The sequence below is a fragment of the Rutidosis leptorrhynchoides genome, chromosome 9 (genome assembly GCF_046630445.1).
Source record: "Rutidosis leptorrhynchoides isolate AG116_Rl617_1_P2 chromosome 9, CSIRO_AGI_Rlap_v1, whole genome shotgun sequence".
In the NCBI taxonomy this organism is placed as follows: domain Eukaryota; kingdom Viridiplantae; phylum Streptophyta; class Magnoliopsida; order Asterales; family Asteraceae; genus Rutidosis; species Rutidosis leptorrhynchoides.
In genome coordinates, this window is record NC_092341.1 from 247,463,859 (window position 1) to 247,479,945 (window position 16,087).

The following is a 16,087-nucleotide window of genomic DNA, read 5'->3' on the forward strand; positions in this document are numbered from 1 at the left end:
TTTACCTTGCATTCAAACTTTAGTACTTTTGAACTATGACTTGTAACGACCATTATGGTCACATACACTTATTATTTGCTTCTACTTAGTGAAGCATGCTTTTGGATTGTAAAACATTTGATGTTGGTTTAGACATCACTTTATTAATGAATGCAAACTCTTTTTGAAAACGCATATAGTACTTAACCTTGTAATGATCCTTTTGTTGATGATTCGTATACGATGGTTTTGTACGGGGCATCACAAAGAAGGTTGACCATGAAATTGTGAGAACATCTTCATAATGTCGTCTTCTGAAAAATCCCAAGCTTTCTTGAAGAATTGTAAAGAAAATCCGTCCTGACCCGGTGTTTTATTACCATCGAACATTTTAATAACGGATTTTACTTCATCTACAGAGAAGACAGCTTCTAACGAAGCACAACAGTGGGCCGGTAATGGGCTTAAATGAATTGAAGCCCAATCGAATTGTACAACAGCAAGGATACCAGAATGAAAAGAGAAAAGTGTTTCAAAGTGCTTGATTGCATATTCTTTAACAATATTGGGATCTTCCTGCCAAACATGATCAATTAACATACCTGAGATAAAAGAAGATTGTTGTCGAATGCGAGAGGGGACATGAAAAAATCTTGAATTTTTGTCACCTAATCGTACCCATAAATAACGAGATTGATGTCTTCTTTTTGAATCGGTACGTAAATTTAATCTCTTCTAGCATTTATTAAGATTAGCAAGCTCAACCAATTCATTATGACTAAGATCACGAAGCCTAAAATATCCTTTTAATGCTTTGATCATCGAATCACACGTTTTAAGGGCAGTGACATCCTGATCTTGATTCGATAGGCTCCAAGCTTTCAAGTCTGCTTTTAGCAATCGAAGCTTTTTCCCTAAAATAAAAGCAGCCCACCCGTAAATCGGATATGAATCCCAGCTAGTTTCATAAAGAACAATGAACCCCGGTTTTGAAAGCCACGAGTTATTAAAACGGAAAGGTTTAGGGCCCAAATCTGACAATTTTTTCCCCATATAATGGGTTTATGATCCGACTCTTCCGGGTTAGCAGAAATCAAGATTGCATCCGGGAACATTTGAACACAAGAAAGATTAACCAACACCCTATAAATTCTTGAGAACTTGCCTAAAGGACCCTCCCATGTAAACTCGTCATTTGACAAATGTTGATCAAACAAGTTAGCATTAGGAATAAAATTGTTGAGAGTCAATACAATTGAGATCGATAATTTCTCTTAACCTTTCATCCGGTGAGCTAACCGAGTTTAAATCACCCAAAAAGCACAAGGGACCCGACTAATTACGAGCAATATCAGACAATTGTGCCCAGATAATCTTTTTCTTATTTTCTTGTTGTGGTGCATAAACTTTAATAATTAAAATGATTGTGTTGTTTGGATTATACCTCAAGATAGTAGCGATCCAATTTTTACGACTCCACGCTTGAATAAGAGAGAAAAAATTTGTCCTCCAGATCGGCAGAAGGCCCCCTGATCTGCAATTTGATTTTGATTGCACCGAATCGAATACATGATGCTTCCAGATGGTGTTGAGGATTGGTTGTGATACTTCTCTTACCATAGTTTCCTGTGTTGCAAGAAATTAAATTTGAAACTGATATACTAGTGAACCCACCATGCTTCCTCGTGATTTATTACCGAGGCCGCGTGTGTTCCACGAAGCGAGTCTCATGGTTTTTATACGTTTGGTGAATCGACATCAACCATGTTTTCCATAAGAATACCAAAATTGAACATCTCCTCTTTGTAAGTTAATTTTTTTGCCCCAAATTGACACCCTTTCATTTTACTTTTTTTTGTAAGGTGTGACGCCCCGTACAAAACCATCGTGTACGGATCATCAACAACAGGATCATTACAAGGTCAAACACTATATACTGTTTTAAAGTAAGTTTGCATTCATAAGAAAAGGTGACATCATAACCAACGCCAAATGTTTAACATATGATAAGGTGCCTCCATGAATAGAAGGCGATAATAATAGTACGTGACTCATAGGTCGTTACAAATTCATTGTTCAAGAGTAACATAGTTTGAATGCAAAATAGTAAGCAAGTGGTTGGTCCGAAAGGTCCTAAACCTAAGTCAAAAGTTACTAAGTCAGTAAATCGTTCTCAAAGGTTTAAAAGTATGTAAATTAGGTCTTAAGTATCATCATCATTCATCATTAATCAAAAAGTGTAAAGTAAGTTTCAATCAAGAATAGAGTTTGAAATAAAGGCTGATTTCGTTCAGTCGCCACGACCTCTATATAAACTGAAATGAGGTGAGACTAGTGGCCATGGCTCCGTATATGAGTCCCCTAGAGGCTGACCAATTTCCAGAACCAAAATCGTCTTCGTTTGACCGTGGTGATGGTTTAAGTGCGAGTAGGTCAGAAATTTCAGCACAACGTTAAAAGGGTGTAGTGACTTTCGGATGGCCATAAATCCTAAACCGTAACTCGGATTAAGACGAGGTCTAAACAGAAAATCATCTACTCGAACCGAACTAGCTATAAATCCAGTTTTACAGTAGCCCAGGTTAATGATCAGTTCCATAAACAGTAAGTAAGTTGCTCCGGTGGGTTCTTGGTGCTTGATGCTCATCACGGTTCTCATCCTTGATGCGTATAGCTTCAAGTGTACAACTCGTTGATGTGTTTGTATCATATTTTCCAAGTTTTGACCATAATAACACTAATGTAAGTCTAAGATATGTAGCACAACTCACTTAAGAGTTGTATGAAGGTTGATGAACCAAAGTTACATCAAGATCTTAGATCCGACACATACATGAGTTCTAATAGTAATATTAAGCTACAAACTTGAAAGTAAACTAAATAAACAAGATCTTAAGTTGTAGAACTTAGATCTTAGCTAGATCTTAAAGATCCTAGACTAGAAAGTCTAGATCTAGTGTTCTTAAGTTAGATCCTAAGTTATAGAACTTGGATCTTCACTTTAATGAAACCATAAGTTATGAAACTTAGATTTTCAACTTGTAAAATGTATATAAGCTTATAAGCTCTTATTCACAACAAAATTAGAAGACCATAAGCTATATAAACTAAGATCCAACATAAGTGTTTGAAGTTATAACTAGAAAGTTATACTTCCATGTTCTTGAACTTATAAAGTTAACTTTAGTTTCAAGAAATATGAGATCAAGCTTAACTAGTAATACTTGACCAAGAGCAACAGTCACGAATTGAAACATGTACAAAAAGAAGAAATAAATTAAATCTACAAGTAATAAGTTCATGGTTGTTCATACTTAGGAAGATTCAAGCCAAGGCTTGGATCTTTAAGAAAGTAAACCTTAAGTTTACAAACATGAACACAAGTATGATTATAAAGCTCATGAACTTTTCCTTTTAACAAGTTTTATGGAGGAATCAAACTACAAACTTGATCCTCCTTGGTTCTTGTATGTTCTTGTATAAACAATATAATATGAAGAATAAACTAGAAAGTTTGATTCTTAACAACTAGTAAGTAAACAACAACAAATGAACAAGTAACAAAACAAGAAGAATGATGATGTTTATGTTTCGGTTTCAAGAAGGAAAAAAGAAAGGAAAATAAGGTTTGTTACTTACAAATTAGAGAGAAAAATGAGAGAAAAGTGTAGTAAGAGAAGTGGTGCAAGTATGTGTGTGAAGAGTGAGGTAGAAACTAGTTAATAAGTAGCAAATAAAAATGAAAATGGATCTCCCTTTCTCCCCATACAAACCGTCGGCCAAGGGGCTCAAAGGGGAAGGGTCAACTTGCTTCTTTCATGCATGGGTGATGGTGAAAGCTTAGAATGGTAATAAAGTTAAATGGCATGGGAAATAGGTGTAAGTATGCTAGTAACAAGTCTCCTCATCTTAACTTAATTAATCTAAGTTTATCATTAATGAAATACTTGCATAAAAATGGGCTAATTAGTCCATTAAGAAAGTAGGGTGGGCTTCCAAGTCCATGTCCATTAATAAAAGTCCAAGTATGTAACAAATTAAATAAATAAGCCTAAGTTATTAACTACTTGCATTAGTTAATTAAAAATGATTAATAATAATTAATCATGAATGTAAATAATATTTAAAATATTATTCGTGAAAAGTACGTGTCGAATAGACGAGTCGGGCCATGAAAGTCAAATACGGTAACAAGTAAAATGTATAAAAAATACATTTAATAAAGCGCAAGTATTAATAATAAATATTATTAATATACTTTGGAAAATCCAGGGTCGTTACATAAGGTGAATCATTACCTACTATGTGATTAATCTCACCCGTTGTGTCAAACATTTCGGATGAAGCTGGAACCTCTTCGACCCATTTTTTCTTGTTATCGACCTTCTTCTTCTTTACAGAATGATCTTTTGAAGAATTGACAGGAGAATCGGGCACTTCACTAGTATTGCATCTAGCCCTAATTTTTTCACACGAAGACTTACAATTACTATCAATATATTGATTTTTAGGAGAGTTGATTGTAGGTTCATTAAGTTTAGCTGCGAAAGAAATATCCGAATTGATGAATGAATTAGTTTTTGCAGGGGATTTATTCAAGTTGAGAGTGGAATTGGAATTTTTTTTTTGGTGAAGAGTGGTGAAGGGTAGGATAGTCATTAGTGTTTAAAGAAAATTGCTTCTCATGAGAAGTGGTATTAGCAGATGGACCATCCCTTTTAGGGGACATGTTTAGTACTTTAGCCATGCTTTTTGTCGAAAACAGTGAAACCTTAATCTTTTTTTCTGACTTTATGACTAAATCGATTTTATCCCTTTGGCTTCTAACCGCTTTAGTTACTTTCTCCATGGAATTATGTACCATCTTTGGAAAAGTATCTACTTTTGGGTTGTTTGACTTTTGTGGAGTCCTAAAATTCAAATTTTCATTTTCAACGGCTATTTCTCCTTCTTCACTTTCAAGGACAGTTACCGGTGATTTTGCTTCCGGCACCGGAATTTCATTAACGAAAAGCTTCTTCTGATCTTCCAAAGCTTGGATTGCCTGGCTTAAATCTTCAGTATAACGTTCGATAACATTTTCACCAATAGTTTCAATTAAATCATCTTCTAACACTTCTTCAACCCAAAGGTTACAACTTGAAAGATTCTCTATAGCAGCTTTTTCATACTTGTTTATCAGACCAGGGTCATCGATTTCAATCAAAGCGTGCATTGTATCAGTCCGTATGAGTCTGTGTGACAAAGTGTCAACATGTACTACTCTGCCAAACGATTGAGCAACTTTAATTGTGCAATTAGAAGAACAACAGTCGAATGAAATACCTCTGATTGCCAATTTAGTGAATCTAAGGCCAAGTGTGCTGACCGAAAAAGCTTTCCATTCAATAAAGTCCAATAAGTTAAAAGTAAACAAGCGCTAAGGCCCCATTGTTTAGAACTTAGTAGACTTAACTGAATGATATAAAATTGAATAAGACACATGATATTTGTTTTTGACTTAATAAAATATAATGTCTTAATAATTGAAGTTATGAAAATACAAATTTTCATATTCTCTCTTATTCTTTCAAAATTGCTAAAATAACTGGCTATAACTCACGTATGTACATGATTAAATTTGTAATTTTCACAATTCAGTCAGTTATTCAACACATAAAATAAATAATAATTATTTATTTATCAGTTATTACTCACAGACATTATAGGTTCATCCAGACAACGAAACTAAATAAAAATCAAAACAAACGAGGCCTAATAGAGAATTTTGTTTCCTTCGATCTTTTAGTGTCAATTCGATCTATTCTATTTTCTATATTTGATGTTTGTTTTTGCGTTGGTGTAATGTTGCAAACGAATTTGTTTGTGTATTAATGGTACTTAATTAATCTATTATATTGTACAATCTCGAGTAAGTTATATAAATCAAACCCATTAGTTTTTCAGTTTGTTTGTTGCGATAAAACAAGGAATTATATAGAACGGAAAATGTTTATCAACTGATGAAAAAAGCCAAAACGAAAACAATGCAAGACACTATAAACAAACCAACTAAACAGGTGCTGTCTTAATGGAGGCGGATAGGGGGCACCCGCCCCCACTTGATTTCGAGTAACTAATGTTATATTTATATGATTTTGGTGATTTTTAAAGAAGAAATATTGAGATTACCATATTAACTATTAAACAAAACTTACGAATAGTATCAGGGGTATTTTCGTCTTTTCACATTTTTTCCCCTTTCTTTCAAGCAACACCACAAAAGCCCCTCACACTTTGTTCAAAAATTAAAATTGGACCCCAAAACAGGGGGTTAAAACGTCAAATCAAAATTTTCATAAAATATCTTAAATAAACTCCACTCAAATATTCAACAGGTCATATCTTCTCGCTCGCAACGAGTTAAATTTTTCAGACACCATCCTTAAACTCGAAATAATTTTATGAACACAATGTCACGAACTATACGCAAAACGGACACTTTTAAAAAAACGCTAAATATTTAGGGTACTTTTCATATATGTTGATTTTTCACTCGCAAGCTCCGTAACTAAACACAGTAAAATACATTAAAAATCGAATCCCGACGCGAAGCGAGGGTTCGAAAACTAGTTGGAACTAAAAACAAAAAATTGTTATAGCTGAAGGTTGAAGAAAGAAAATGTAGATATTTTTCTTTCTATATTCTATTTTACATTGAAATATGTGATTATGTGAAATGTTTTTTGACTGTGAGGAAAAAGAACGTGACCGACGCCATGTTTTTGTTTTATACTCCATATATGCATGTTTATTTTATTTAATTGTTTTACATGTTTAATAAATTTCGTTTATACAGAGTATGTAGGACAGGGCCGGATATTGAGGCGTGCAATCCGTACGGCCGCACAGGGCCCAACATCTATAAGGGCCCATAAAAAATATCCTAACATTACATATATAGGCTCATTTTTACATATTTTGATTTAGTTATTAATTAAAAAATTGAAAAATTGAAAAATAAGATACATAATCAATGTCGAATACTCCGTAATCCAATATTATGCTCCAATACTCCACGTTCATGCTTCAATACTTAGAGGTCGAAGCTTAGTATTAGGTTATATAAGAAAAAATTTTGTATACAAAAGGCCCACTTTTGTTTTTCGAATAGGGCCCATAAAATTAACGGAACGGCCCTGATGTAGGATTTGTGATTATCTGAGAACGAACATGTACTTTCATCAGTTAATTAAATTGAATATTTTACTTAATTACTTTTTCGGTACAAATAAACTTTACACTTTAAAAAATTTCACCCCAAAAGAATCCATTCAAGTTCGGCCACTGCAAGCAAAGCAAACTAACCAGTCCTAATATTTTAAAACAGAACAATGTAAACAAAGCTTTGTTAAAAGAATCAACTAAAACAAGCCAGTACCTATTAAAAAGACAAACTGGACAGCATAATCAATTAAAGTAGTAGCAACACTACAAAAACAAAGCCACCCCGAACGAAGAAATCAAGAGACAAAAACAGCACCAAAAATCAAAGAACTACTTAATCGGACCACCAACATCGCCATCCATACATGTCGTGAAACTCCGAAATGTGTTAATTCGGCTCCATGGATCATCATTTTCTTGCCCTTCGATTTTCGATTAATGAGCTTGTCTTTAAGAAAACTTAACTAAGCTAACTCCCATAGAAGGTGAAGCTTCTTTGGCAAGAATTGCCATAAACGAATAATAAACCAACATCGGAGCCTCCCATCTCCTTCATACTGGCGACGACCGTACCCATTACACTACTTGAATTCAAAACCTTTAGCTGCACCTCAAGATCGCCAATTTCGTCAGCTACATGTCCATCAAGAATAACAAGGTCATCCACAAAAAGTTTGGCATCCCATAGTTCCTTTATAATGATAGATTCATGCTACTTGAAGTGATATATGACAAACATTTTTTTTTTTTTTTTTTTTTTTTTTTTTTTTTGCCAAATATAAAGATTACCATTAAAAACAAGGAACTTTCTCTGAAACATAAAGGAGCCTAAAACTAATACAAACCACACGAAGATAAGGTTCAAGGGTAGTAAACAAAACGCGACAAGCTAACTAGAACCGAGCTAAATCTGGGAAACATTCCAACACCGCAAAAGCACTAAACTACTAAACAAAAAAATACAAATTAAACGCCAAGACAAATGAAAATACAAGACAACAAACCACCTAATTGTAACACCCTCAGACTGGGCCTAGCTGGAATTGACTATTTTGCCCTTGTGTGTTATTATATGTTATTTTAATAATTACGTGTTTATAATTATTTATTTATATAATTGAGACCAGTTCGTGACAAGGGTCACAGAACAGGTTTGCTTATTTAAATTGGACCTCGTTTGGAACACTTAATGAGGTGTTTCGTGTTTCAGATAATTGGTAAATACCCGTGTGTATCACGGAAGAGGTTTCCTCCCAATGAAGAAACCCCTTTTGCTTTAAAACTCCTGCTTCTTCACTTATTTCCATTTTTGGAAATTTCAACACATACATACACATACGCTCCTATATCTCAAACCCTAGTTCTTGATTCTCGTTTTTGTGTTAAATCGATTTGGGGTATTTGTTATCAGTGATTTCGTGATCATTACAAGGTATTTTACATGTTAAATTCGTGCTTTAATCTGTGTTTAAATTGGGTTTTATCAAAGTTTCATATCAAATGGGTTTTTGATCAAATCTTGATCTAAAAGTGTTGTTTGTGTCAAATTGATGTTAGAAAACGTTTGTATATGAGTTATGTATGTTCTCTAAGTGATTTGTAGTGTCAAAATAGTGCAAAAACGAGATTTGGAGCTAAAAATGACGAAAACAGCGACCTGGTACTGATGAACAGCTCTCGTACGGTTGCAGGATGCATCCATACGATTACAAGGAGTATCCGGGCCATTTTGGGTGCAACTGGGCGGTTGCAGGTGCAAACGGGCGATTGCAAGTGCTCCCGCGCGGTTGCAGTCAGCTTTTTGGAAAACTTGTTTTGGCCGTAACTTTCAAACCGTAACTCCGTTTTCGATGAATCAAATATCGTTGGAAACGTAATGAAGTGTACTTTTCAATGGTAAGGTTTTAAAATTATAATTCAGACATTATTTTGGTTCAAAAATACACGATAGCTTGTATGCTTCGTTTTACACGCGTATAAGGGCTGTTTTCGCATGGACACTTATGTAGTCTTGTCAAATATTGAATGTAGAGTTATATAATGTGGTTTATAGTATTAATTGATGATTATCATTGATTGAAGAAGTATACTAACTCAGTAAATGATGTTCTCAGGTGATAAAGGAACAGAGAAGACTCAGTAACATTAGACTACTGAGTTCTTGCCGGTAATCGGTGAGTGGGACAATCCTTATGGATATTGGTATTTAGTAACAAGTGTAGTTACTACCTGCTGTTATACTAGTAAATATTATGATAATCTATGTATACATGTTGATTACCGTTGTAATTATAAGTAGTAGGTGATATTGTTGTAATCAGGTTGCTCGATTAGATTGAATCTATAGCATGCCTGATTAGGGTGTCCTGTGTTTATTAGTGATGTTACCTACCATGAGGTTGTAGGTAGTTTATGTGCACATGTGAGAACTGTCCGTGTATAGAAGGGATAGAAGAGGTCAACCGTGTATAGAAGGGTTGGGCTCATTGGTTATTGTAATGACAGTATATTGCAATTGATGTATGTAAATGTCAGGTGAGGTATACTGTGTGACAATAACGAGGGCTATTGGTACAGCTCTAATTTGATCAGCTAGTAGTTATAGACCTGGCAGGGTCAACGATCCTCTTGTGTATTTATAGCCGTTAGTGCTATGTAGAGCTATTAGTGCTATGAGAGTGAATAGCGGTGTAGAGCTATTGATACTTAGTGAATAGCTATGTAGAGCTATTGATACCCTTATTGTATAGCCATGTAAGGCTATGTTAGTGTAGTGCCTTTGGTGCCTTTAGTGAATAGCTTGTTGATGTTATTGCTGCTTTATTAGTTGAATTACTGCCTAGCTCTGTATGTTACACATGTGTAATGCTAGCTATATTATATGATAGTATAACACCCTAGATTTTCTTTGAAATAACAGCTGAAGTATTTAAAACAACCATAACATAATTCTTTATTAAACACACGTATTTATTATTTAAAAACCCGCAATATGGTGTTACTTAACAAAACGGTTTCATTATTACAAAATCATGACATCAGAGTTCCAAAGGTTGTCAAACATATCCACTAGACATCCCATCTTCTCCCAAATACTAGCATGCAATAATCAACAACCTGCAGGGAAGATGAGGGGGATTAGCACGAAGCTAAGTGAATGAAACTATCATAACAGTATTAGCATACAGTATCAAATCATACAACTATAGGTAACAACTAACAACAAACAACTTTGCCATCCCAGAGGACCAGCGGCCAGGCCTGACCTGCAACCCTAGTTGATCGGGCTAGAGTCTACCGATAGTTCCTATTACTGACTCCTTCGCATAGTAATCCAGACGCAACGGATGCATCATTCAAAGCTATACTACACAGATAGTAACACTCGAACCCAACCTCACAAATCAAGGTTGACCTCATGAGTCCAGCCTCACAAATCAAGACTGACTCCCGGCATTCGACCTAACAAATCAAGATCGAATCAACTGGTTCACATATAATCATATAATCAACACAGCATATCAACAATATACTATCATGGCAATCTAATCGGGCGGTCAGGGCAACAGTAGCACAACTAGCTACTCTATACTAATATCCGAAAGGATAGTTCCACTCACCGATATCCACAAGTACTTAGTGGTCTAATATTACTGAGTCTCCTGCTTACTCTTATCACCTGAGAATAACATACCACGAGTTAGTATACTTATTCAAATCATGTTCCGTCATTAGAATAGTTTAAAACAATCAAACTCATGCATAGGTCAAGGTTGCACCTGACCCATTCACATGACTAAGTCACTAGTGCGTGTGGCTTCTGGTGCGCCGAACGACCCAACACGCATATCAAAATCATCATTTAATTACAAAAATAAGTTACACATCTTTTAGCCAAATCAATTACGCAGACAATATATCTACATTATAACCAAGCTATAATAACAATTAATTCATCATATAAACATCATATAACAAGATCAATTCTTTACTCCTAAAAGTCACAAATCCTACAAACTTATGCTTGACTCGACACAAATCATACATGTGTTAACATAAATCAAGCACACTAGAATCATGTATATAACATATATAGACTATACCCATAATTTATTTATACATATAAACAACAAACTATAAGATTCTATCATTTGTCCTATTTATATTTATAATAAAACTTATAAGAACTCATAAATAAATCAATACAAATAAAATACAAATTAGTTAGATCATGATACTGAATCACAAGGATTATTAGTCACTTGTAAATTTTACTTGTTTAACATCAATAAATCAAGGTGCAAGAATCAAATATTCATTTTGAGTTTCATACAAAAATATAATAAAATCATGACTACTAGATATAGATCGTATATAGATATACATGAACGCACCTTGTTATTTATTTATTAGTTGCAGTAGGATCACACTCTTTTTGCTTGATTGGGTAAAGATTTCAAAAGCAAGAATCTATATCAAAAAGTGTGTTTGGTTCGTTCATATGCAAAGAAAAAGAATCAAATGAATTAAGAAAACTAATAAATAGAATAAGGCTACGATTGTACTTCATATGTTGGTAACTGACTTTCCATTTTATTCTCTTAAATACGATTACAAATCACTTCATAAAATATAATTAGGGTGTAATTGTATGCGTGTGTTTTTGTATATGCAGATATGTATGTGCTAGGTTCTCAAGTAATTTTGCACTGTAGAAGTGAAATGAAATGAATATAAGAACCTGGACCAACTAATCCATTTCCTTCACAATTGGTAAACGTCACATATTCATATACATATATTATTAGGCATTTTATCCGTTATCTAAAACATAATGATCAAATTAGGCAGTCCTAACAAAGCCCAAATCACATAAACAGATATTTTCTACGAAACTGTCATAAAAAGTATTCATTTGTCCACTTAATAAATACTCCACTCATAATTTATTATTTCACTTTTATATTTAGTCGTTATTATTCGTCCATAATTTAAGTATCATATTTAAATCATATAGTAAAAATAACATTATTTATTCGTTTCATCTGGGCCATTAATCAGGGTGTTACAAATCTATCCCCCTTAAAAAGATTCCGTCCTCGGAATCTGGTCAAGCACAATCAACAAGGGTTCCCGATTACTAACTACCACTAGTTATTATAGGGTTCAACGTTTCCAGGTCACATTTTCACTTCCTAGATCCGCTTTGGTTCTCGGAACTTCTGTATGATTTACCACAATGTATTTTCGTTGGCCAGGCGCAAGTACATCATCCTAAATCATCCTTACATTCCGAGCAACAAAATTTGGAGAAATTCTACCCAATTTCAATTCTTTCGGTCTCTACTTGCATTCTACGTGACAAAAGAAAGGAAACTTATCCATATCCACACAAGGCACTAGCTCATATTAACACATAATCCAAAACATAATTAAACAATTCAATTCAACAGATTAAACAACATACAAGCTAATACGGATTATAGCAAAACATACCTGCATTCGCATAGTCGGTATCAGTCTCCGCATCTACTGTCATCTAAAAGGCTCTTGCTTCTGCAAAGGAAGGATTCTTTCTTTTCTGTCCTGTTGTCTAAACAGAGGACCCAGCTACTGACATTGTCGGCACCCCTGACCCTACCCCAGAACCTGACCTTCCACTAGTAGGGCACTGCGCTGATCGATGCCCCTCTTTCTTGCAATTTCAACAAACATTAACCCCGAGCGAACACGCTTGAATCTCATGTCCCACCTCTCCACACCTCAAACATCTTTTCGTTAAAGCTGAACAAGGACCACTATGTGTCGATCTACAATTGTGACACCAAACCCTCTGAATCGACTCGGTTCCACTCTGAGTAGGGTTCTCTTTCTGTCTATACCCAAGTGACTTCTTAGACTTTGAACTGGCCTGACTATTTGCTTTACTAGATTGTGAAATAACGCTTTCTACCACTCTGCTCTTGGACTCTTTCACGTCTCCCTCAGTCATCTTGGCCATAACAAAGGCTTGAGATAAAGTAGTAGCAAACCTTGCCATCGTTCGGTACTCCGGTTGTATCATCTCAATAAAATGTTGAATTCTTGACTATTCGTCCGGAACCCACTGTTGTACAAATCGGAGTTTATCCATGTACTGTTCAATCACCTCGTCTATTGTCATTTGCTCTGTCATTCTCATCTCCATGAACTCCTTCTTAAGTCTCCCAATGTCATACGCCGTGCAATACTGTTCACAAACCTTGCTGTAAAATTGTTCCCACGTAATCATGCTCACTTGTTCTTTAGGTATACTAGATATAACCGAATCCCACCAAACCATTGCTCTGTTCTTCAACAACCTACTCGCGAAAATAACCCGTAATTCTGGTTCACACTAGCATGCCTCAAAAACTCTTTCCATTTCCCTCAACCAGTTTACGGTTACAGTTGGGTCAGGGCTTCCTGAATACTCAGGCGGTTTACAATCCATGAACTGTTTGAAGGTACACTTCTTCAGTTGTTGAAACATGGAAATTTGATACGGGTTCCACATTTGATTAGGGTACTGGTTACCAAACTGTGTTGGCATCTGAAACTGTTGAGGCATCTGATATTGTTGTGGAAATGGTGGTTGCAGTTGCGAGGTGTTTCCACTAGGCATGGACGGAAACTGTGGTGTCAGAAACCCAGGAGGTGAACCACCAGCATTAGTAGCAGCTGGTGTTGTAGTTGGGGTAACAACTGGTGTAGCAGTCGGGGCAACAGTCTGTTGTGTGGCTTCTAACTCGGTCACTCTATCACGGGCTTCCTTGAGTTGCGCTTCTAACTTGAGAATGTATTCCCGATGTTCATCATCTGAGTCAGACCCTTCTGCAGGTGATCGGAAGGTTCTGGGGGTCGAGGGGGAAACAACATTTCTTCGTGGATCTGACATACCTGTACTATCACCACATCTCACCAAAGCTTACTAGATAAACTGTTAGTACCAATCAACTAACATGTACGATCCGTACATTCACTTAACCCCATCCTCAGTGATATGTTTGACACTACTCAAGATTTGGGAACATGACACTTGCGTGTACATGTGGCCAAACCAATGCTCTGATACCAAATTATAACACCCTAGATTTTTTTTTGAAATAACAGCGGAAGTATTTAAAACAACCATAACATAATTCTTTATTAAACACACGTATTTATTATTCAAAAACCCGCAATATGGTGTTACTTAACAAAACGGTTTCATTATTACAAAATCATGACATCAGAGTTCCAAAGGTTGTCAAACATATCCACTAGACATCCCATCTTCTCCCAAATATTAGCATGCAATAATCAGCAACCTGCAGGGAAGATGAGGGGGATTAGCACGAAGCTAAGTGAACGAAACTATCATAACAGCATTAGCATACAGTATCAAATCATACAACTGTGGGTAACAACTAACAACAAACAACTTTGCCATCCCAGAGGACCGGTGGCCAGGCCTGACCTGCAACCCTAGTTGATCGGGCTAGAGTCTACCGATAGTTCCTGTTACTGACTCCTTCGCATAGTAATCCAGACGAAACGGATGCGTCATTCAAAGCTATACTACACAGATAGTAACACTCGAACCCAACCTCACAAATCAAGGTTGACCTCATGAGTCCAGCCTCACAAATCAAGACTGACTCCCGGCATTCGACCTCACAAATCAAGATCGAATCAACTGGTGCACATATAATCATATAATCAACACAGCATATCAACAATATACTATTATGGCAATCTAATCGGGCGGTCAGGGCAACAGTAGCACAACTAGCTACTCTATACTAATATCCGAAAGGATAGTTCCACTCACCGATATCCACAAGTACTCAGTGGTCTAATATTATTGAGTCTTCTGCTTACTCTTATCACCTGAGAATAACATACCACGAGTTAGTATACTTATTCAAATCATGTTCCGTCATTAGAATAGTTTAAAACAATCAAACTCATGCATAGGTCAAGGTTGCACCTGACCCATTCACATGACTAAGTCACTAGTGCGTGTGGCGTCTGGTGCGCCGAACGACCCAACACGCATATCAAAATCATCATTTAATTACAAAAATAAGTTACACATCTTTTAGCCAAATCAATTACGCAGACAATATATCTACATTATAACCAAGCTATAATAACAATTAATTCATCATATAAACATCATATAACAAGATCAATTCTTTACTCCTAAAAGTCACAAATCCTACAAACTTATGCTTGACTCGACACAAATCATACATGTGTTAACATAAATCAAGCATACTAGAATCATGTATATAACATATATAGACTATACCCATAATTTATTTATACATATAAACAACAAACTATAAGATTCTATCATTTGTCCTATCCTATTTATATTTATAATAAAACTTATAAGAACTCATAAATAAATCAATACAAATAAAATACAAATTAGTTCGATCATGATACTGAATCACAAGGATTATTAGTCACTTGTAAATTTTACTTGTTTAACATCAATAAATCAAGGTGTAAGAATCAAATATTCATTTTGAGTTTCATACAAAAATATAATAAAATCATGACTACTAGATATAGATCGTATATAGATATACATGAACACACCTTGTTATTTATTTATTAGTTGCAGTAGGATCACACTCTTTTTGCTTGATTGGGTAAAGATTTCAAAAGCAAGAATCTATATCAAAAAGTGTGTTTGGTTCGTTCATATGCAAAGAAAAAGAATCAAATGAATTAAGAAAACTAATAAATAGAATAAGGCTACGATTGTACTTCATATGTTGGTAACTGACTTACCATTTTATTCTCTTAAATACGATTACAAATCACTTCATAAAATATAATTAGGGTGTAATTGTATGCGTGTGTTTTTGTATATGCAGATGTATGTATG

The 16,087-nt window shown here is 35.2% G+C and overlaps 1 protein-coding gene across 1 annotated transcript; it reads right to left on the bottom strand.

The window, feature by feature from the left end:
- Window positions 1-240: 240 nt before the first annotated feature.
- Window positions 241-1,032, bottom strand: LOC139868659 (uncharacterized). Its single transcript, XM_071856991.1, has 2 exons — window positions 745-1,032; window positions 241-555 (listed from the first exon to the last, which is right to left on the bottom strand). Exons 1-2 carry the CDS (start codon window positions 1,030-1,032, stop codon window positions 241-243), a joined length of 603 nt encoding a protein of 200 aa, XP_071713092.1.
- Between the last annotated feature and the right edge of the window lie 15,055 nt (window positions 1,033-16,087).